The sequence below is a fragment of the Pezoporus wallicus genome, unplaced genomic scaffold, assembly GCF_028554395.1.
Source record: "Pezoporus wallicus isolate ANWC-B61680 ecotype Strahan unplaced genomic scaffold, APGP_CSIRO_Pwel_v1 contig_4710, whole genome shotgun sequence".
NCBI lineage: Eukaryota > Metazoa > Chordata > Aves > Psittaciformes > Psittacidae > Pezoporus > Pezoporus wallicus.
Genome location: NW_026640647.1, coordinates 160,375 through 184,808, shown reverse-complemented (window position 1 = coordinate 184,808; position 24,434 = coordinate 160,375). Strand labels below are relative to the sequence as shown.

Below are 24,434 nucleotides of genomic sequence, written 5' to 3'. Positions count from 1 at the left end.
AGATTTTCTGAGTTGCGTTTTAGTCAGAAAAGCTTGTGTGTAGGAAGGACGAAGCTGCAAAAGAAGTGAAATTGCTGAAAATTCTTTAGGGTCTATTCCAAGACTCCTGTTTTGGAAAAGCTCTTATCATAAGGAGATTAATCTATATAAACAATTCATTAATAGGTTTACAAAATATCAGGATGATTATTCTTACTGTCATGCTTTCCAGTCAATACTGCAATAAGGACAATTAGCTAAGCACTTCTGTAATGGTGTAATACAGAAGACAGTCCTTCTGGAAGCCTTCATCAGATAAACAACTTTGCTAGGTCCTTAGTATGGTACCATCTACCAGAAATCAGGATAAACGGATGGAAACTAGAGCTTGTGGCAAGCTGGCATCTTGGAGGAGGCTCAGTGTGAGTCACCTACTCTATGTAATGAAGATACCACAGGGGGTAGAAAAAATATTCCTTGTTTCTGGCTAGCTCAAACAGCTCCAATAGCAGTTCTTGTGGACTGTAAATACGGCAAATCTGCATCTTGGCATCCCTCACACAATCCTCGGGCAGAACCAGAGAAGTTATCAAATCAGTTAAGTTTCACCAGAAAAATGCAGTGTTACTAAATTGTGGAAAGTTGGCACAAGATGACATTCCCCCCCCCCCGCCCTTTTTCTCCTATACTCCTTTTCTAATCTATTTCTGTTCCTTCTTTTTCTTTATTGCAAGGCATAAGTTTTGCTGAATTAAATAGTGGAAAACACAGAGGGGAAAAAAACCAAAAAAAAACATTCCAAAGGCTCAAATATACTGATTGTGGCTGCTGTCATTCATATGAGCCTTAGAATAGGTGCAATCCATCCCAGAATTCACTGTAGGAGACTGAACTCGCAGGGTTTATTATCTGAAATGCTACATAAATCAGACTCTCAGAAATCTCTCAAAACAAAAGGCAAATTGCATATTCATGCACTTGGAAACCTTTCCCCCATCACACACAAAAAATTATGTATGCAGTCCATGAAATCCAGTGAAAGTCTTGTAGTTCCAGGAAGAGCTTTGGTCTGATGAATAAATAAATGTGCTGTTTCATTTAATCTAAGCCCCGGCACTTACTGAATCTCAAGAAGGCTACATATATGACAAATGTCAGATTTTTATTTTGACAAAAAGTTGCCTACCATTCTGTCAAACTAAATACAAGGATATATTTGAAATCCTGTTCTCTATTTCGTTGATGAGAACTGCTATGTACTTATCACCAGCTGATGACAATGCAATATATCTCTCAGTCTCTCATTAAAAATATGTCTTAAAGGGTGGCAGGGGATGCTGGCTAATTATGTACCAAGCTAACTTCTTGTTTTTCAGCTGAGGGTTACAGAACACCTGGCATTTTTGGTTGCATTTTAAAACATATGGCCAGTTATTCGGACTTTTTTTTTTTTTTTGTGACTTCTGCATCCTTTAATTTTTAAAGCAACAACAAAACTCCAATGTGACAAATTAAGACAACTGAGAGCTCTCCTGCCATTGTTAACACTTTTCTTGTCTTAAGAGGGTGTTCAAAGGTGGACAATGCCTAGTAACTGATGGGATGGAATGAAAATAGCAGCTCTGGATGTTTTAACTAGAGATTTCCCACAGCAAGTGACACTCTCTTCCTTTGCAGAAGGGACTCTTTTTGTGAAGCAGAATTGCTTGGTGAGACTGCGTGCTTAGTTTCACAAATTGAAAAATAATCATCATGATGAAACCTCAGAGCCAGCCCCACTTCTTGGCATGCTCAGTTACCTTTGGGATTACACAACCACGCTTACTTCTGCAAGTGTGAGAATTTTTTTCTTCCTTTCTTCCATAAGTGAAGCCAAAATGAAATAAAATTCGTTTTGCCACATGAAGGACTTGATCTTTGCCAACTTGAATTATTTGATCAATTATACTTTCAGTGCAAATCATATCAGCCATGTGGAAGGACAAAAGACAGCCACTTACAAACCCATCCAAAGTAAAGACAATGGGTTAAGGCAAGAACATCCTGCAGTTGTGCTCAGTAATTTATCAAAGGTTAAAAAGATAAAACACAGACACCAACCATGTATCAGCTTGTTTGATTTAAGAAGAATTCTAACCTAAGCATCTCAGTTACTCAGGTATGGTGTAATAAGCAGGAAGGAAGAGAAAAATAGTTCATATACAAGAAAAGGAACAGAAAGCAATGAATCTTGCTTCTAGCTGTTAATACAGGTTCAGTGTCATGCCAGCAGAGTAGGTGGGCAGCCAAGTGAAACTGAAATCTAGTTTTCCACATCCACAAAGGGATGATCATCATGATCAGCAATGTGATCCCACAGTTTGAAAAAGTTTAAGAAAAAAAAAAAGTGGAGGTGAAAGAAAAGATACCAGAAATTTAAAAAAGCATGGACAAACCCGGGAGCAGCCAGTCACACTGGTATTTTCTTTTTGTTGGAGTATAAATTTACAAGTAAAAAAAAAAGTCTTATTCACAACTGATTTACCACTGTATCTCCAAACTAGTAGATGATGTTACTATCTTTTCACAGGCTTCTGTGAAGTGAATTGCCTATGGTCACACAATTAGCAGAATCACTTCACATTCCCAGCCTAAACCAGCTATTGAGATTTGATTTTTTTTTTCCTGAGCAGGAGGAGCACTCCCATTTACTCTAAACAGAGCAAGAACAATCACCCAGACTTCTTGTACTGCTCTCAAAAATATATTTTAAAAGTAACAGTCTGAAGATTTAGCACATGACATTACTGCACTATCTGGAAAAGAACATTGATACAAGTGGGAGACATGTTCTGAGAAAGAATAGCTCATGTTTATAACTCACAGGAGATTACATATACCCCTTACTTGCTAGCCCTGACAGCATCCATTCCCATAAACTGTTAAAGCCCCATTTCCACAAATGGAAAAGGTTAAACGGGTATTGAGTATTACCTTGAAGAGAAAGTTTGCAATGGAAGTAATTAACGGAGGGTTTAAGTTTACCTTTCTCAAAAGCATCAACACCATATGCAACAGCCTGTACTACTAACAGACCTGACTTACAGAGCTTGCTTTGTAGGATTCTGCAAGACTTCAATTACCTCCTTTACTCCTTAAATAACCATCAGGGTCATTTAGTAGCTAAGTATATTTGAGCGGCTACATATATATATATATATATAAAAAGACAATAAACCCAGCCAATTAAATCCGTGAAACACTATGGAGTTACTCACTAATTATTAGTACTAGGTAGCTGCATATAGAACAAGATTTTTCTCTGTTGATTACAGATTCGTCCCAGCAAATAAGGCAACTTTTACACACTTCAGCACTAAACCATTCTTTGTGGCAGGTTCTGCCCAACAATTAAGCATCTCTCCACCCTCCCTTCCACTGGGCATTTTACTGAATGAAAGTTGTGTTCTGGGATGCAATTTATTTAAAAACATTTATTTTAGGCAAAATTAAACAGACATTTGAGATTACATAAAATACAATTTCCAATTGGATCACATAACCTTTTCATTAAAAATGCACTGTTGTGTTGATGTAAGTATTTTTGTACGGATTGACCAGGTATGTAATATTTAACCATGCCATTTGCAGTCAATTATAATAAAAAACAGTAACAAAAAAGGTTTCTTAAAATGTGCAATTATTTTGGTGTTACCATTGATAATAAATGACCACTAAATAGATGCTCATTATGTAAAGCTTTTTAAAGTACAATAAAAATACAAATTCTATTTGTTAAAAAAAGCCATTCCTATGGCTACTAAACATCCTCATTATACAAATTCCAAAATACTATATGACAAACAAAATTATAAAGATTTCTCTTTATGAAACATATACTATTAGTGATTTGATATATTTTAATATATATATTTATATATAACACTCTACATGAATGTTGAATACAGAATAGGAAAGAGGAAGACTAAAGTAATAATCCAATTAATTTTTGTGGACTTCAAAGGTATATGCAGAAGTATGTTGTTGAACAAGGCATAAACATATGCACGTGGTGCTGAATTTGCAAACTGTTTTTTCATTGTGAACTGTAACTGTTACAGACAAAACCGTAAGTATTAAAAAAAACTTCTAATGGAAAAGGAATGAAAACAAGAAAAATCTAAAATTTTGGTTTTTTTTTCCACATCTGTGTGTTTTGAGGGAAAAATACTAGAGTTTTTAAAGTTTTTGAATTGAAATAATGTTCAGTTTGGGCATCAAAACACTAATGATAATTTTCTGAGATAGGTTTAAGATGGTATTTTATTGCTTATGCTGAAGATTAACAAAGAGTATGCATAGACAGATCAGCATTCAACTTGCTAGCAGCTGAAGACTGCAGTTACTTCTGTAACAACCAGTGGGTATGAAAGACTTATGAAGTTATACAGAATTCTTACAGCAAGCTTTAAAATTATTAAAATTATTTAAAATTATAGTAAGACTTATTGCATTAAAGCAGACAGTGAAAAAAAAAATCAACAGAGCCTGACTGTAAACACTCAGGTGTTGAAAGTAACTTACAGGACTGAGCCCAGTAAATGGAATGCCTGCTTATATACAAAATTACATAAACTCCTAAGTAAATGCAAGACCATAAACTTCTTTCTAAGTTATGGTTATCATATAATGAATTCCATATTACATACTTTAAAATTCAGCTATAAAATATCAAAAGGGCGGGCAGTTACTTTGTCCAGTCTGCAATTAGCAGTTCTTCTATGCTCATTAAACACTGATAAGCATACTAACAATTTGTTAGTTTATAAAACATGAATTAAGGACCTAAAAGTCTTCTGGATTTTGTAAACTAGTAATGACATATATACAGCATAGTAATGATACACAATAAAGGAGATCAATTACACGGCATCCAGATTTACCTTTTAAGCATGTATTAATGGATAGTATTTTCTGCATTTTCACTGCAATTTGAACATTTTTTACTAAATATTAAACATTTTATTGCTTGAATATTAAATAATGACTTAAAAGCATAATTTCAAAATGCTGCCAGGTAAAGTATTACATGTAAATCATGCTTGCAGGTCTGCAAACAGAGAGAGGTATGTGCGAGCTTTCTGAAGAACTTCTCCAGGCTCATAGTCACAAAACATAGTAATCTGGGGCAAAATGTGAGAGAAAGAAACATAACAGCGTAATTTAATTCATATTTCATAAACAAATATAACTTCTTACATTTGTACAGGGCAAGACTAGAACTAAGTTGGATTTTTACAGAAGCAAATCTCACAAGAGTTTACATGTTGAAGAAAGCAACTTTTGGCACATGGATAATATCTACGAATACATGTTCAGGATTAAAAAAAACAACCGAACAACACTGTGTAGGATTTTCACATATAGTTTCTTGGCATCAGCACCTGCTGTCTAGTGGGTCAAGACAAAACACTGTGCCTTCAAGAGTTAATCCCATTTTGAACCCCTCCTGCAATGAAACAAAACATAGTTAACTAAAAGGAAAGTGACTTTTTGAGGGTTAAACTCTTTCTAAAAACATCTGAATTTAGCCTAACTTTAGGACATTTCTCTCTTTATTTTGGAAGAAGCAGAATAATGGCTGAATTTTGACCTGACCTTCAAGAGAAAAGTTACCTTTGAGTCAAGAAAATTTCAGTCTGTTAGGTAAAAGTACTGTAAAGTTATAAGCCATTGGAAACAAGGGCTCTGAATAGAAATGCTATGAGAACATCATCTCCAGGGACAGCTGCCATAACCTTCAGTTCACCATTGTCTTAACATACAGTTCACTTAGAGAATGTTGATTGCATGCTATGAAATCAGTAACAGGTGCTTTCATGAAGCAAATGTCTTGCAAATAAAATAAATCTTCTTGCAAAGCAACCTGTACTGGGATTACGCATAAACTCAAGCCTTTCCTCACAATGTACAGCAGTAGCTGAAGCATGCCTTTTAGCTTCGAAAGATAAATCCCAAATCAAACCAGCTTAATTTCAAACAGATTTAAACCACAGGCTAGAATTTTGAAAGCATATCAATAATTAATAACCCCACCAGCTACTGTCATCAGAAGAGTAATACTGAGAAACAGAATAAACTTCCTGGCAATAGTTATTAAATGGTCTGAGATTTTCCAATTAAAATTTGAATATTCCTACAGGCAAATCCATTCTATGAGATGAAGAGCCAGTAGCTCCAACTGCGTCACCCAGTTTGCCCTACCTGGATGACATGGTGCTGCCAAAACTCACCAACATATCTGACTTTTTTTTCCCTTTATTCGCCCTGTACTTCTCAAAGGGATAACAGGATTTGAAAAAATATTTCAAGCAAAAGATATCTGATGCTCCAAGTCAAACACCTCCTGTTGTTCATTTACCAAAAGGATATTATTAATTGATGTAACTGCAGTCACAGATGGGGAAATTCAGAATTAGCCCTACAGTCTATCCTATCATATTGTAAACCCTGCAGTTATTACACTGTGTCTGAAATGCTTACCTTTTGAAGCACTTCAGATATGCTCTGAAGCATATCTAAAGGCTGCTTCCAGTTTTGTGATTGTAAAAGGGATAGTTTGTGCTTCAACCTGAGGATGCTTGATAGAGGTACAACAGAGGTACAACAGCTACAGCAACTACTTTAGCAAGGACAACCATCTTCATTTTTAGCAATCCAGAGAGGCCTTCACAGAACACGCATCTCATTCATGTCCTGCATGCTCTTACCTTTCTATACATTCAAGCACTGTTTGTTGCTGTCTTAAGAAGCTGCACTTCCAATGCCTTTTCTCTGGCTAGCTAAAAGCAAATCAGCTTATACATTTTGGAAGCACATACATCCCACTGCTTTTATGTTGATCATGTGTGATTTTTTAATTTTTTATTCCATACAAAATGGTATTTTGTCATTTAACACTTAGCTTGTGTTTGCTGTTACTGCTTTGAACTATTTCTGCTTTCTTGAAGAACAATGCTCTCCTTATCTTTCCTTCTTTAACTTCAGACCACTTTCCCCCCTATTTAGTCCTCCTCCTCTTTGAAGATATGATATTCTGCATTTAAAATGATCATATTTTCACGTACTTGGAATGTGATCAGCATTAATCCATTAAGAGATTGCTGCACTATATGTATCATAATTATTTTTAAAACCATTTTAACTTTATTACCGTAACTATTGTCTGTTGTAAAAATAGTGATGTGGCAGCCAGGTGCTGTTACCAGTTGCGTACTTGAGAACCCAGCTTCTATTATAGGCAGAACTGATAAGGAAGGAAAACCTACTACTACAGTATCAGGAACTGGAGTGTTAACACATTCATACTTTAAAATGGCTCATGCACTTAACTGTCTATAAAAGGAACATGACATTTCAATGTTCATCTGTTAAATGACACAAAACAGACTGTCATTAAATGTCAGATACTACAGTTACTAGCAGGTTCAAAGTTCCATGCCAACCACACGATCAAAAAAGACCAACAACATAAAGAGGACATCAAGGTAATCTAGATCGCCAGCTGGGGATTTTTCAGGGTTTAAAAGAATGTAAACCTCAGAGGTTCAGTTTTCTGTTTGTTTGGTTTTTTTCATGAAAATCTAAGTGAAGGACAAGAAGTGCGTAGGAGTTTAAACCAAAGAATTGGCTTAACTAATGTTCCTATTAAATTAAATGCAGTCTTCAAAAAGGGGGGGGATAATAAATCAGAACATCCTTGTCTAGCGGATTCCTTGGCAAAGCGATTGCCATAAAATTTCCAAGGATCACAAAAGCATGGACTTCAGATCTCCCCAGCCATCTCTATTCCTAATCCTTCAAATTTTGCAAAATAACTCCAAATTCTTAAATGGTTTTTGGACTCTTCAAACTTGTATTTTGGCAAATATAACCTGTATTTTTTAAAAAAAGGCAATTAGCTGTAATCAAGCAAGCTGTGGGAACATAAGGTTTTAAAAAAAGATTCTCCTTTATGTTCAGACACAGCTGAAGTGTAATTAATGCAGATAACAGAAGTATCCTATGCTTCAGTTCTCACAGCTATGCAGAACTCTTCTGAGATTTATATCTGCTTTCAGGAATTTCACTTTATACATACATCTGAACTGCATACATCTCTGTCAAATCCTCTGGCTCCTACTTGAAGCTGCTACATTATTAGTATCCGTTACACAGTATATGTCTACTTCAGACTCTCCACTTCAAAACCCAGCATTTGCAGCTGTCATAATAATGAAGTCAGTTGGAATGACCAAGCAGATTACAAATTATGATTTTTTCTCTTTTTCTAATAAACTCAATTAATGTGTAATGCAGAATATATTTTCTTTTAAAATGACATAATAGTCAGCACTTGATACACATTACATACTATACATATTAAAGGTTACATTAATTTTAATACACAGCATTTAAAGCATTTTGCCTTGTGAAATTCAGACACTTCAGCTTCAAGTAACATGTCTTAAGCATAACACACTGCCTGTTCATTAAAACACATGTGTGCCACGGCTTCCTGTACTTTAAAGATTCATGAAAGAGTAACTCCTCATGTGATCAGCAAATCTCTCAAATCTGCTGATTTTTAGGGAATGCAGAAAAGGCCATTCCCTGTTACTGGACAGGAGTGGAAGGGCTACGAAGTGCGCATCTATATTGCACCTTGCTTCTCTGTTCATATCCTCATGATGACCATGTCAAGTAACTTTTTATTTTCAAGGTGATTTAATACAAGGACTGAACATCTTAGTTACCCAGATGAATAACGGTATTGAACTAAAGGATATGACTGGTCTCTTGAAGAGAGTAGCAAAGCTTGTTTTCACTAGTGAAAGCAACCTGAAAACAAAGCCTCTTCCAAAACACCCACTTTTTTAGTTTCTCTAAGACATGAGCTATTCTGGTTAAAAACAGTAAACAGTAAAAGACAAAGAACTCTTTTTTTCCCAGAAGATAAATTTGCCAAAACCTCACTGCTTTGAGATTGACCCGTCACTTCACAGTAACTTCACTTCATGAGCTTAAGTCAATGCAAACGCTATGAACCAATGATAAATTTACACATCTCTGAGATGATAATTTAAAGGGCTGAGGGTAACTTATTTCAGATAGAAAGACATCAATCCTACTGGCTGCTTCAGGGCATGCAGGGGAATGGCTTGCAGCTCATGGAAGCTTTGAGATTTTAATAAATTATAGCACCTGTTGCTGGTATGATTCATGATCTAGGGAAACTTCCCCTCAACTGCAAGATTTCTGAGAAAACAGACAGATTAAATTTATTAATGTCTGAATGCAGTAAAAATAGTGAAATTAAAATATGTTTCAGCATAAAGGTGGGGGAAATGGAAGGTTGAACAGTCATCAAGAGAGAGGCCTGAGCTGTAAAAGTCACATCTCAGTATGAGTTTTGAGCTCTCCAAAAAGATCAACAGAGACTGGACTGAGAAATGGAACAGAAAGAGCTTAAGTGTGGAATCTGGACCCTCCCTGAAGTTTAAATACAAAAGTGTTCTCCCAGAGGTCAGGAAAATTTATCTGATCCTTTTAAATTCAGAATATTGGATGCAAAGAAAAGCACCCACTACTTAATGGGCTTATTCTCCAAAGCCTCTTCTGTGCTGCACTTTCCCTTCTCTCTTTGCTTACACATCACCTTCCAACACACACATACACTGAGACAGCTTTTCTGCAGACAGGCATATGTTTGACAAGGCATCTGACATAGCTTTACAGGAGAAACAGGGCAAGAGAGTCTGGACTGAGCTGCTCCAATCAGGTTGTCACTGGCTGCTGCTGAGACAGCTTGCTTACCACTCAGTGCAGGATAAGCTGTATTTAACGCCCTCTCAGAGTGAGTCTATATATTTGAACTATTAGATGTGTTCATAAGCAACTTACCTTTGTGTATTTAATGAAATATGTATTTACTGAAAGTCAGACTGTACTTTCATAATGTGAACAGATTCCTTCAGTTTGCATTCCAGAGAAGGAAAGAAGCCTGTATTTTTCTTACATGTTTCTTTACATTTTCCAGAGTACATTGAATATTCTGTGCTTTTACCTTTTGCAGCATCCATTTCACCTTCCTTCTTATCAGCTGTATATCTAACAACCACTGACTTCTAGTACAGCTATCTTCTGCTCATTTCAAGCTTTTAAGTAATTATTTCCAAGTAAAAAAACATTCACAAATGTGACTGTATTACATAAAAATATATGTATCAAAGGTTTTGCTTAAACCATTTCACTAAGGACAATCTGATAACGAAGACTGGAGATTTCACTAGTACACATGGAAAATAAACAGCAATGAAAATAAAGGCTTAGTATTAGCAGCTGATAAGAAAAAGAATCAGCTTTCCTACCTTAAAAAACTGCAGACCACTAAAAGTTTTAAAAGTTACATGAAAGATTTACATATGTACACACATATTCATAAAAATAAAGACACCAGACATGAACACATGCACACTTCAACTGTAAATGCATTAAATATCATTATTAAAAAATGATATACCAACCATCGCTGACGCTAGGCACCAAGGACAGCACAAGAAGATAAAAGAGATATTAATAAAAATATGTTTCAATCTGCATTTTACCACCTAGTATAATACTGTACATAACTTTTGTTTTGGACAAAGTTAGAATTGTTAGAATTTTATTTTTGTTTTCATACCTTGTTAACTTTATACTTGTTCTCAACTGGATTATATATGAACAAGCTTTGTTTCTACATATAGACCCACTAGTTAATTTTCAGTGGAAGTGTCAGGGTATGCTAAGACTGATAGACTAGACGCTCCAATTGCGAGATAAAGCATACAAAACAAAGCTGGAAAAACAAAACTTGTATGTGCAGAGGGGAATGCAGGACCAAGGCAATATTCTTTGCAACGGGGTGTAATAATGGCATCAGGTTTGGAGGTTTTGTTATTGTTTGTCTGCTTTTTTGGTCAAGAGAATACAAACAAGGATGCGAGTTTCTCATTTTATGACTTTGAAAATCTTTGATAAGGATTTCTAGTGTTCCATTCACTGATGTTTTATGAGGTGACAGCACTTTGCAGGCTTATATGCTAACAATCAAACTAACATTACCTGTAATAAGAACTCTTATAGTGTGTGACGCTTGGGTATTTTCATAGGATTCTTCCTAGTAGCCAGAGATGCTACAGTATACTTTTTCCTGAAGTGGGCTATAGACAATGGAAACACTGATGTATATCAGTGTGAGGTGCTAGAAGATTTGCTTTTTGTGCTAAAGGGCTTGGCAATAACATTATTTCATTTACAAAACCCAAGCATTTTTACAGGAATTGCAAAGAAGCCAATTTTGGCTTTTATCTGCTATCTGAAATTATATGGGCCAGAGTACAGGTGACCAACAACCTCAGTTTCTTACTTCACTGTGAGTGGAGTTTGCCAGGGGCAACACCCTAAACTGACATGGAAAATGAAATTTCATAGTGAATAGGAATTAAAAGATTTTACTCAGGAAAACTAAATGGTGTTTAAATCTTATTTCAGCCATTTTGAAATGTTTCTGCTGCTCTCCAGGCAGAAAAAAAGGAACTGAAGGAGCCAGAGAGCTAGCTCTCTTGGACCTTGTGGGATCTTGAGAGAAAAGAGGGCTAGAAGCCCTGGGAACGCTTTCTGCTGAGGAGCCAGGATCCTAGAAATTCAAGTTTCCAGTATTTTCAGCTGTCTGTTTTGCTGGCAGGCTGCTGAAAAACACACAGATAAGCAAGCTGGCAAGGAACTAGCACTCTGGAAAGTCTGACTGAAGGCAGTGAGTTATTCCAAAACTTGATGGCTTTCTCCTAGAACTGCTTCAAAATTGGATCAGCAACTGAACAGATACAATTGAGTGTTTTAGAATCAGCAAACATTTTCTGACAAATGCTTCCACTCAGAATTCTTGAATCAATTCTCAACAGTTTTAAGTGCTCCAGAGTGCCACAGTCAAATACAGCTGGTTTTAAAGGCACCTGAAGCACATAGTTTGCCTGTGGAAATGCTATGAAAAACCAGACTGATATCACTGATGGAAAGGTGAGGGTAAACTGGGATGATGGTGATTGCTAGAACTGAAGAGTAACAAGATCAGTGGATCTGTAGGGCTCTTGCCTCAGCTCTCTTTTTTTAGTTCCCTCAGAACCTTCCCAGATAGGAACAGCAGTATCCAATTTGATTACACTGCTGTGAACCCCTAAATTAGTGCAGGTGTCCATATTAATACCAAGTAAGGATCTTCAGGCAAATTCAAACTCCAACTCAAAGACCATGAGACACACAAAAAAAAAGTCAAAACCGTTTTTTTCTGTATGCATTTGTGTGTAGTCCAGAATACATTTTCAGAATACTGTAAACATATATTTCAAGAAGAGTCATACGGCCACAGAAAACTGCATAATTGATAACTTCGTAGTTACCTGCATCTCATCTAGTTTTGACTGAATGTCTGGAGGGAAATCTCCTGCTCCACAGCTAAAAGGGTCAAAAGGTTCTGCTCCAAAAAGGTCTCTCTCTGGAACAAGAGAAAAGTGAGTCACTGAGAGAAAAGGTACGGGCTACAACGATAACTCTTTGAAAAAGCCAGCTTACATCTCCTTAAAGGCTGAACAATAACACCTCCAGATCTACAACTGATTAACCACAACATCCAAATTTAAAGCCAGGTCTTGATTAGTTTTCCTAAGTTTAATGTTCAAATTTTTCCAAGAACACCATCAACCTCTGTTGAAGGCTCACTCAGATTTCATTAACACTTCTGCCTCTTAAAGGAATTTTGGGGATCTGATAAGTTGCAATTTGAAGAGGGTATCTCCAAATTAAATATGCTCTTGATTTGGTGTGTATGAGGAGTTTCAGAAACGGGAAGGGAACAGGACATCGGTTGTCAAATTTCACCCTAATATTATGTCAGAAAAATATTCTTGCAAACAAACTAGCCTTCATGTCCCCTGTTTGCCACTTCCCACCGTCAGGGTTAAGGACATCTTCATAAGGACAACATCTGCTCCTCATCATGGAAGGGAAGGCCTTCATTTGGTAAGAGTTCCTCAGTGCACAGCTGATATTAACTAACACTATTTGTTAGGGTTTTAAAATATTGGATAAGATCAAGTCAAAAATGAATGAAAAAAATATGGGACCATGAAAAATCGCTTATCCTAAAATGCCACTAAATCTGGATCCATAATGGAATGAGTGCAAATTTCTCTCTTTCAATACCATACATCAATACCATACAGTTTCTCACTTTCCTTAACTGTAGTATGCTTTGTAGAGGTCAGGGGATTCTCCAATCCTTTTTTTTTTTTTTGAACAGTTTTTTCAAATCTTCAGTTCCCTCTACATGTAATGTTCCATCTATACAGTTTTTCTATCCCACACTGGGTTGAACTAAAGCAGTAAGAGAATTATTTTGCTACCCCTACTCAACCACACTGATTGCAAAATTTACAGAGCCAAATTAATAGTCTTTTCATTAGTAGAAATAAAATTAAAAACATATCCTATCTATCTCCTAACTTTCAAAGTTGTCCAGCAAGAAACCTGGGAAGCGTACTACCTACCTTAAAACAATGCTAGCTTAAGAACATGAGAATAAAAGGGGCTATTAGTAACTCTGAAATTACTAGCTAATTTTAGATTTAGAATTTAGATTTAGAAGAAAATTTTATCTGTTACATCCAAGATACAAAAGCTGACAACTGAATACTTAAAACAAAATCCATGTTGCAGTGTTACCAGTCACGTTATAAATACCGAAGCATGTGCATGTAGCTAAACAGTCTTTACTTTGGCATCCCTGTTGTCAGAATTTTAAATATGTAGTTGTCTAAGCTCTTCAACAATTATTGCGCATGTCAGTCTTCTCATGGGTTTTGACCTGATTTATTAGGCTTTATCAGGTTGCACAATAAGCATTTTAAATTATTAGCGGCTACCAGCATTTACTCCCATAATAAAGTACAGAAACAAAAAGGAACTTGATTAATTACATATTTCAAAAACTGTGGCTAAACAGTTCTGAACTGCCACATGGGACTAGGAGATGGTCCAGATCAGAGAGCTTTATTCCAAAAGCCTATCTTACTCAAAAAAAGAAAAATCTAGTTTTTCCTGGCGGAGGCACACCACCTGCATGCAAAAGAGACTTTAACTAGGGCAATCTAATGTAAAAATTAGGATCTATCTTGTCCATTGCCCCTTTCGGAGCCAAAATGGGTCTGCTCCAGTACAACTACTGTCCTTCCATGCTCTGATGCTCCTATGAAGTAACCTTCAGATGTGCAGCAGCTTTGACTTTCATTCTAGGCTCTACTGGGCAAAAAGTGATTATGCTTTATGCTACTTGTAAGCGTATCTGTTCACTATATAGGTCCGTTTTCTTCTTCTCCTCCCCTCTCCCCCCACCCCAGGTTCTTTTTACCCTTATAAGGAGCTAACAGTTTTCTGTGTGGTCAGACAGCTAAAAGCAGCCAGTTTCAGCACCAAGCCACAGCAAATATTCAAGGAATGTGTTTAGAAAAAAGAAACCCTTTAAAGAACACAACTCTTGCATTTCTTAGCGCTGAAATATGACATCGCTAGTTTGAAAGCAAGTACTTTGTACACTACTATGGATATTATCTCATTCATGCCTTATTATAAGGCTTTTAGTAATGACAGCACTTCTGAGCTCATCAGCAGGAGAATGGCAGAAGCTTCAGCTCTGTTAATATGTTTCCTGTCTTCAGGTGAAGGATAACTTCATTTATATTGTTATTCAAAGCCGACTAAAATTAACTGGTGTATAATTTATTCTAGAGTGAAAGAACCTAATAAACCCTGTACAGAATCAAATTCAAAACAGTGAATATTTCCTAGCTGGGTTTCTATGAAAAATTATTATCTGGGGAGCTATCTCTACCCATTTCAGTAAACCACCTGAAAAACGCTGTAGTAGAACTGCTTCCCTGCATTTAAAATTTGTATGCTATATGAGAGTGCACTGCTAAGAGTCAGGGAGAGAGGAAGTTCCATGAAATATTTTCAATAGCATCATCGGTATTTCTCTTTTGAATAGAAGCTGAAGAACATATGGAAATTGGACGAATACTAAAATTAGTAACTGCAGAGTTGCACTACTGCATGGGATCTCCATAAGCTTTTCTGCTACTGTTCACTCCACCATTTATGGGGGGCTCCTTTTCAGCAGAGGTGGGATAAATTACTCATTTTTTATTTCAGGCAAGAAGATTAACTATAACAATAATATCTTGCCTAGCATACTCCCCAAAATAACTGCAGCAGATAGAGGCATTTCTTTCTCCAATACACAGCAACCAGTAAACCTCTGAAAATGATCCTTTCAAACAGCACATATAATTTCCTTTCCTTTTCCCATTCCTTTCTAAATGGAAATAAATTTATAGTGTGGAAAATGAACCAACAAATTCAAAAGACACGAAATGTTTGTTTTACATTCACAACTTAAATCACAAAGCCATTAACAGGTACATTCTTGTTTCTGTGACATTCAGGACAAGAAACACGTAATACTGGAGGAGTAGCAACCTGAACTCTGCAATAAACCAAAACCTAACAATTCCTAAACAAAACTACAAATATTTGGCATTCTGCATCTTTACCTTAGCTATCATCCAGGCACAGTTTTGTTTACATATACTTTCCCCAGTCCTAGAGCAGCTGTGATGACAAATAAAAATTAATCATGCTGAAGACAGGCACCCATGAAAATATTTGGAATAAGCTGAGGTAGTAAAGTCCAGGAAGCGTTTCCCTTAGCTGAAGGCTACTCCGTATTTGCTTATTTTGGAGTTACTACAGGATAAAAAATGGTTCCACCATTATTTTGACAACATACTCTTAAATGTCTCTGGAAAGATAGCATCTGGGAGCATACTTCTACATCTGCCAGTAGTGACCTTGGATTGTTCAAGATGTGTTTGAGTGATATAAATGTTGAACAATTGAATAATGTTATTCTCCGGTTCTTTTCTAAGATACAATAATGCTGTGCCTACAAGAAACACATAAAATAATTTCTCTTTTAATTAATTAAATTTAATAAATTATTTCTGTCCTTTAAGATAACTTGCAAGAACATTTGCAATCCCTTACTCCACGAGGAAGCAGCAGCAAAGTCACAAAGTAGAGATAACATAAAAGATGACCTCAGAAAATGGGAGACTCCAAACATCGCTTCCTCTGGGGCGCCACCTATTTGACTTATACTGGAGAAAGAAATGTCAGCTTGCTTGCACTGGCAGCAATAACACCATGCAAAACAATATACTATTGTAGATTATTACAGCACTGTAACATTGCATAGCTTGAATAAGATTCTTACAGGATTTGAACTTTCTCATCAAAGACAATAAGTCTTTGTTTGATTATAAAGTATTCCTCTTCTGTAATATACGTCATATCTGAAATATGCCGAAGTGTGTTCATAGCTGATGAATGCAACCATTTTCAATGTATAAAGTACCATGACAGACTAAAAGAGCAGGAATCAAAAGTATAAAGACTACGATGTTCTTCTGTAACCTCTCTCTGAAGCACGGCACACTGAGGAGCAGAGAATTCACAGATACTGCCTGCAGGATCTCTGAACTACGTTATCTGAATTTAATGCAAATGAATGAAGTACAGAAGAAGCAACTATTTTAAGCAGCACTCATTACTAAATAAGCAATATATTTATAGTAATTTCTGTATTACAAAGCCCACTGACAAAATAATCACAAAACCTAGCTGGGATTCTCAAGACTCCTCAGCATTGAGTGCTGGCTCCCACATGATTTCTAGCCACAATTTCAATGAAACAGCCAGGACAAAGCTTAAAAAAAAACAAAACAAAAACCCCCCAAAACCCCAAAACCAAACCAAACCAAAACCCAGACCAAACCAAAATGAAAACAAAACACCCCCCCCCAAAAAAAAAAACCCTAAGCTAAAAGCACCCAAAAAAGAAAAACCCAACCCCACCAAAAAAAACAAGCCCAAACCAAAACCCTTGTCATGTACTTCACTTGAAATTATTTTCAAAGCTGTACATGAACAACTGAGATTGATTTTATGGCACTGTCTGTAGTTTCCAAAAAACCAATTTCAAAACAAAAAAGGAGTTCTTGGAGGGAGTGTCTTTGAATATTTTTTTTCCTGTACAAAGCCATGGAATTTCTCTTAACATTCCTAATCTAATGTTCTTTTAAGTTATTTAAGAACAGTTAATATTAACTATTCTTAATGGTTTTAAATTATGTTAATACACCCTTTGAGAGACCCATAGAAATTAATATAAATTAATCTAATATCTTCACTTGAAAAGAAACAGATGTTTTTACTGAATCAATAGCCTGGACATCTACTTTCTTTTTAAATGGTGACAGCCATTCTGAGCAATAGAACCAAAAAGTATGTAGGATATGGTACTGGGGAAGACATTCACTGAGTTAAATTTTACAATGCATTTATAACTGTACACAGCTTTCATTCATACCTGAAAATTCTACATACCAGAAGCATTCCCTAAAAAACGTAGAAACTCTCCAAATGTGGTTTTACATGGTGTCAGGCAGTAATACTAATGTTCCTTACCCACACTAAAACATGAATCAGAAATACAAGATACTACACACAGACTGATACTTCTACTGCCTCTAACATTGCTTTTGTATGTTCCACGCCCCTCTCCCCCAACAGATTTCCAAAGCTTTTAAAAATATAGTGTGGACTCCTAAAAGATTTCCAGTGAAGCCAAGAACCTTACCCTAGCTGCTTTCAAGCCTTTGGAAAATAAAATTGCTATTACTAATCATCTTTTCAATATCTTTTAGGAGTAATTCATAGATCTGGAAAGGCTCATCAACTATAACCGAATAAGAAAGCTGTAGATGGTATGAAAAGTAGTATTAAAAATAGTATTCCAAGACAGTCTGCATCTTGAAGGATTTCTTCAACTCTTCCTTCTGCACCATCATCGCCATACTTACTCCACCTTCTGTCTTCCCCAGAATTGTAGGTATTAGATGCTACAACTGTGGCTTGACAAGGAAAGAACTAAGAGGAAGTAAAAGTATTTCTTGAAGTAAGTACAAAAAAGATATCATAAAAGAAAAGCCATGTTAAAACCCCCAACCAAACTCCTTCAATCTGTATATATAATAATTCAGCAAGTAAATAAATTTGTAACTTGGCAGCAACAATGATGACTCTGGGAAGATGGTATAAAAACAAAATGGCATTATTGAATGTGATTTACAAAAACTGTATCTGTCTTTTCATGCAAAATGTACGTAATTTTTTTAAAATGCTTTACTAAAAATATAATGTAAGTAAAATTAGGTTAGATGTTACAAAACTTACTGATCTCTGTAGATCTACTGGGTACTGGAGGAGGCTGTGTACCATTGCGAGTAGGTGTTGATGACTGAGGGGATATGGGAGAAAAGGGAACCATATCAAAGATGTCAGTGGAAGGTGATTTAGGTGTCACACTGCCTGCCTACAATAAGGACAATAAATATTAGGGCAATAATTCACATGAAAAAGATCACAATACTGAATTGTTCAGCATGCAGATAAGAGCCACAGTTTCAGAAAATGTTAAACATAACCATCAGCATGCAAAAACCAGCCCCTGACACCAAGTAAATGGCATTTGCAGATCAGAGTCTGACACATACTAAAACTCTCCGATACGTAAGCAGCATTGTAATTTTTCCTTTTTCAGTCCATCTGGTACAGCCAGAAATGTAACACAGTTAAACCTGAGAAAGCTGGTAACAAGCAGCTCTCTACTGCAGATATATGAATACAGATATCTTCACAAGACTCATTTAAGGTAACACTGCAACAAGAATATGCTATGCTCCAGACAAGTAGTTAAAATTAAAATATACAATCTAAACGCTTCTTGTTCAATAATTCTTCCCTACACCATAACTTACTTGGCAACCTAAAAACCTGTTATGACTAAAGCTTCAAATGTATTTTTTCATTAGTAACAACATGGACATCCAATACACTGAATACAACAGAGTAAAGCTCTCATTTTTGAATGTGAACAGAAGAGATTTCATTAGAAAGGCCCAGGAATTTGGAAGGCTTCAATAAAAGCAAGGAAACGCCAAACCCAACAATAACTAACTATGGTTCTACAGCCATATTTATTTTTGAATGATTCATTCCTCCTACATCAGTCTACTACTTCAAGACACACTTAAGTCAGAATAAAACGAACACTAAAGACAGATGATGAAATAGATTAAAACTGAGATTTGCAAGCTGAAAGCAAAATATGTGTTCAAAACTAGTTTGCATATTAATGTTATTACTTCCACAACACAAAACCCCCTACGTTCTGTGTATCAGAAAGACTATACAGCCAGGCACAGGGAAAGCCCACTTCTTTTAAGTAAGATTCAATTTAACCAAAATATATACATGAAAATTATTAAGAAGTTAAATTAGTCACATGGATCCTATTTCAGAATACATGAATACAAAAATCTTGCAAGCACATAGTCTTTAGTACTGCTGACCCATGAGAGAGTTTCTTGGACCTAAATCTTATTTTAGAATGCTACCTTAAGTGCCTCTCCTGCAACAACTGAAGCTGCCCTCTCACAGCACAAAGCACAGATTTCTAATCCAAGTGTAGAGATAGCCCTAACTACCTCTATTTCTCTCTCAAGGATGCAGTAGTTCCTGAGAAGGAAAGGATATTGATCCACAGTCTTCCACTGAATACATTACTTAAAAAGAAAAACAGACTCACAAGTCCTACATTTCCTATTTCTAAGGGATTCTGAATTCATATTTTAAATTTGCATTATAATACAGGCAACTGAAAGCAGCCTCACGACTACATGCCTTGGTCCTCGTAGGGGATTTTAACTACCCCGATATTTGCTGGAAGACTTACACATCCAATCATTCACAGTCTAGGAGGTTCCTCCAGTGCATTGATGACAACTTCTTAAGGCAAATGGTGGACGAACCAACTAGGAGAGGAGCTCTGCTGGATCTAGTACTCACCAACAAGGAGGGTCTGGTTGAAGCAGTGACGGTCAACAGCAGCCTGGGCTGCAGTGACCATGAGATGGTGGAGTTTAGGATCCTGTGTGGGAGGAACAGAATACCTAGCAAGGCCACAGTTCCGGATTTCCGAAGGGCAAACTTTGGCCTCTTCAATCAATTGCTAAGGGAAGTATCATGGCAAAGGGTACTAGGTGGTAAAGGGGCTCAAGATAGTTGGTCAGCATTCAAGGACCACTTCTTCCAAGCTCAGAATCAGAGTGTCCCAAAGGGTAGGAAGTCAAGTAGGGTAGCCAGGAGGCCAGCATGGTTAAACAAGGAACTGCTGGGCAAACTCATGCGGAAAAAGAGAATCTATGGATTATGGAAGGAGGGGCTGGCCACTTGGGAGGAACAACAGGCTCTTACTGCTATGGCCATGGACCTTGCATTAACCTCCCGGCACCTCTGTGCACAATCAGAGAACCAGTATAATTTAGGTCAAGGCAACCACTGGATGTCATCTGCTCCCATTCAAAGCAGGGCAATGGATGTGCTTGACCCAAAGGACACATAATAATGAATCCCACATTCCTTGCTTCATAGAAACAAAACTCTCTGATTCTAGACAGGCTTTTGTCTACACCAGGAAGGTGGCATCAGGTTTAATGCGTTAAGTACATGCCATATATTAATCTACATTTCCCATCAACACTGATGGATAATCCTAGAATCTCATGGAGACAGTAAATGCCAATGTAGATTCTCCTTATTTGCTAAGTGTTTATTAAATGCATTTATCTAGAAGCTAAATAAGTAAGCAGTATTTATATTTAGTCTTGAGTCTCTTAGGAAAAAAAAAAAAAGGCAAACCCAAACTTTACACTTCCATTTCCTGGCTATATGATATTCTGCTGAGTTACTGGCCATGTTTGTACTACTGCTACAGCTAGTTCAAGTAAAGCTATAATTTGGTTAAGAAATGCACATTTTGAATATATATAAGCATAAGAAGCACTTTTATTTAGTGAACACATGCAGAAAGCCAGGATGTTTCCCAAATACAGCCAAATGTTACTTACAAATGGAAAAAAAAGTTGAGAGTATAAGCATACTGATATGAAAAAGCAAGAAATATGCCCATTTTGTATAAGAATAATTTTCAACCTTAATTTTGCACAGAGTTTTTATAATGTATGCTAAAAGCTATATAATGGCTGTTTACTTTAATATTAATTCACTGGCGAAACAAGGAAGTCCTTGAAGTTGGATTTTTAGTTTTGTTATTTTTTAATATCTATTCTTAATAAAAATAATTTTAATGAAAGATTAGAGGTAATTAATTAATGGACTAATTTAAACATATTGGGAAAATAGGAATTTATGTTTTGGGGATGAGAGAAAAAAGCTATGTAGAAATAAGAGTAAATTTTCACAAATTCCTCATTGTAAGAGTTTCTCTCAAGAATCTAAGACACATTTGCTCTGTCCTTTAACCACTGTACAAAATGCACATTTTTAATACAAGTTAACACACAACAGAGAACAAAGGAAAGCAAAAAAAAATTAAAAAGCTTTTGCACAGCAGGATTACACGAGGTCTTGGCCAACTGTATTCACTGGTTGGCCTTGGAAGACCACTTTTTGAAGGTGGTGGTATTAACAATCCAGGTGGTAGTTTAGAGTTGGGAGAACTCCTAAGAGTAACTGTAATGGAAGAGGTATCTAAACAAGGAGGCGAATCCTCACTGTTACACCAGAAAAAAGTAGAGAGTCTTTGAAACATATGTTCATCATTATCACACTTTATGTGCAGCAGCTGAAAAGGAATCACAGAAAGAGAAAACATTCTGAGGAATAGAACGTGGGTAACATCAGGAAAAGAAGAAAGAAAAAAAGAGAAAACCAAAATAAAGCACATTTCATACTTCAAAAAAGTTCGTCAGCAACTTGCTGTTCATTGCTACAGTTACAAGATACAGAACCTGAAATTTTCTTAAAACAAAATCGAAAAATACACCACAGTAAGAGGTGACCCAGTATTAAACTCAAATGAAAATGACTTGCTCCTTGATAATCACACCAAACAAAAAGAGAGACATCTTTCCAAAAGTGGGTGTCTCAGATGCATTGACAAATGTCTAAATCCAGTAACATACCAGCAATATCTCATATCTGCATATGTAAATTAGAAGGTAAGCACATATCCACGAGGAAAAGTTACTCTGGTGCTTAAAGCACAGGTCAGAATTTTCTTTCTGCAAACCAGGAAACACATTTTTATACCACCAATATTTAAAGAACATTTTAAAATCTTCTTACAGTACAAGCTCACAGTGCACAAATTTTAATGTTTACATTAATACTAGAATTTGTTTCATTTCCCTGTCCATAGAATTTGAGAACCTAAACATTTATGGACAGTAATACGCTTCTGCCATCTTTTCTGTGTGGATGAATAGCCACTTGAACTTGATATTTTCAGTAGGTATCTCAAAAGCTAAGACTCAGTGTTGCAAAGCAAAGGAATCCTCATGTCCCTACAACAGCAGCACAGGATGCAGGACAAAATAAAACTTTGCTGTTGTGGAAATAAAAATGTTAAGGATTGCAAGATTCCCTGGGCCTCTTTCACAAATCCACAGAACAGCTTTGAACAGAGGTAAATGAGTAACATCTACACCAGAATACAGATGGTAAGAACATACACCTAAGATGAAAAAGGGGTAACTGCAAGGTTCTGGTCTGAATTAGGCAGACAAGAACCTCAAGCTAGCTGCCTCTTATGACTGGGGAGTATTTAACTTTATATTACAGCAAGATTCAGTGTATATCAAGAGCAAAACTGGAGGTTTTGTCCACTTTGATAAAAAACAAAAACCTTTGATTTTTTTCTGAATGGGAAATATCAGCAAAACTGAAAGGCTTCAAAAGAAACGGATCTTGCCTAGGTGAAATTAGGAACAAAGAGCCTGTAGTACTGATCCTGGGAAGAAAATCAAAAAGGAAATGTATTTAAATATTTAAGAAACATGCCCAGCCAATCTTTCTGTTGGGACCAAGTTGTACTCCTATCTCAAAATCTGAGGAAAACAGCTTTGGGCAGTTAAAACAAGGCTTTGGAGGACAGACTGATCTTTGAATCTTAACAGAAGGGACTGAACACTTGTGCAGCCAGTTCTTGGCTAGAGTGAAGAGTTTATATACTCAGAAGGCAGGAATTTCATATGTGCTGTAGGTACCTTGCCTAAAAATCCCTTTGACTTGCTCAGGCTGAAGCAGTAGTAGGTAATTGCAGCAAAAATTTTTAAGCCTGCTTTTCCTCTCTTCCAACAGTGTTACAAAATTGATATGACATGACTACTTCATTAGAAGCTTGCATAGCTCCACTAGAGCAGGATTTAATCAATTATTTTTTTTTCCAGAGTTATGCAAAAAATAAAAAAAACATCTCAACTCCTTTTAACCTGAGTCTTAGTTCCTTTCTTCACAAATAAGCTAGGTTAAGGGTACAGGTATTCAAATTCAGTAACTACGCCATATTTATGAGAAGACCAACAAAAGCATCCAAAAAATCTCTATTCAAAAGTTGTGATTTGTAATTCATAAGAAAAAAAGTTATCACAATTGCAAAGAATTAATCTGTTGCCAAGCTGGAATTGTGAAACAGAGGGTGTGGAATGGTAGTCAATCAAAATGAAAGCAAAAAACTGTAAGACAGAATTTTCATTATTCTTTCAAGAGTATCACTAGAGGTAGAAGACCTGTAATGCTACTGTGTAATTACTACTATGCAATACTTGATGCTATATATATATATGTATGTATGTATGTATACAAAACCCAGATCTCATAATAGCAAGCACCAGAAGACACTAAATACAAACAGAGTACTTAAGCCAAGTATTTCCCTGAAATGCAAAACAACACAGGATGAATAGTGTCCATAAAAAAGCATGTATGTCACATGAAAAGAATTATACACAAACCAGCAAAATGCATACAGGGTGCAAAGCAGCAAAACTGTAAGAACATGTATCAGATCCAGACAATAAAAGGTTTCAAGCCAAAACTGGAATATACACTATTTGTATCATTCGAGCCCTGAACACCGTGCAGTCACATATCCGATAAACCATGATCTTAGGACACCCATACAGGGTGTCAAGCTTCACATGACAGTTTAAGGAATGTGTCTTGTTCTTGGAATGAATTTTCACCTGCAATTCTACATTTGCAGTGTAGTACAGAAGCCCACCACTGGGAGCTGGGACCTTTGTGGTAAACACTGTTCTGCATGTTGCGTCTCATGACTCGCTATCAGCCCACTGTGAGGCTAACAATGGTCTTCTGCTTGCAGCCCTATGTATCTAAGCAGCCCACAGACAGGGAAG

The 24,434-nt window shown here is 36.4% G+C and overlaps 1 protein-coding gene across 6 annotated transcripts in view; it reads right to left on the bottom strand.

Moving 5' to 3' along the window:
• Window positions 1-5,152: 5,152 nt before the first annotated feature.
• The window catches only part of GULP1 (GULP PTB domain containing engulfment adaptor 1), a 154,422-nt gene continuing 135,140 nt past the window's right edge, over window positions 5,153-24,434 (bottom strand). The window contains exons 9-13 of one of the 6 annotated variants that reach the window (XM_057419762.1): window positions 21,635-21,859; window positions 18,388-18,526; window positions 12,438-12,532; window positions 10,481-10,534; window positions 5,153-5,467 (exon numbers count right to left, since the gene is read on the bottom strand). In XM_057419762.1, the coding sequence (XP_057275745.1) occupies window positions 5,396-5,467; window positions 10,481-10,534; window positions 12,438-12,532; window positions 18,388-18,526; window positions 21,635-21,859 (585 nt within the window). In that variant the 3' untranslated portion in view covers window positions 5,153-5,395. Of the gene's footprint in view, window positions 5,468-9,179; window positions 10,535-12,426; window positions 12,533-18,387; window positions 18,527-21,634; window positions 21,860-24,434 lie in introns of those variants that run through there. The other 5 variants (XM_057419758.1, XM_057419757.1, XM_057419759.1 and 2 more) reach the window with 5 other exon arrangements.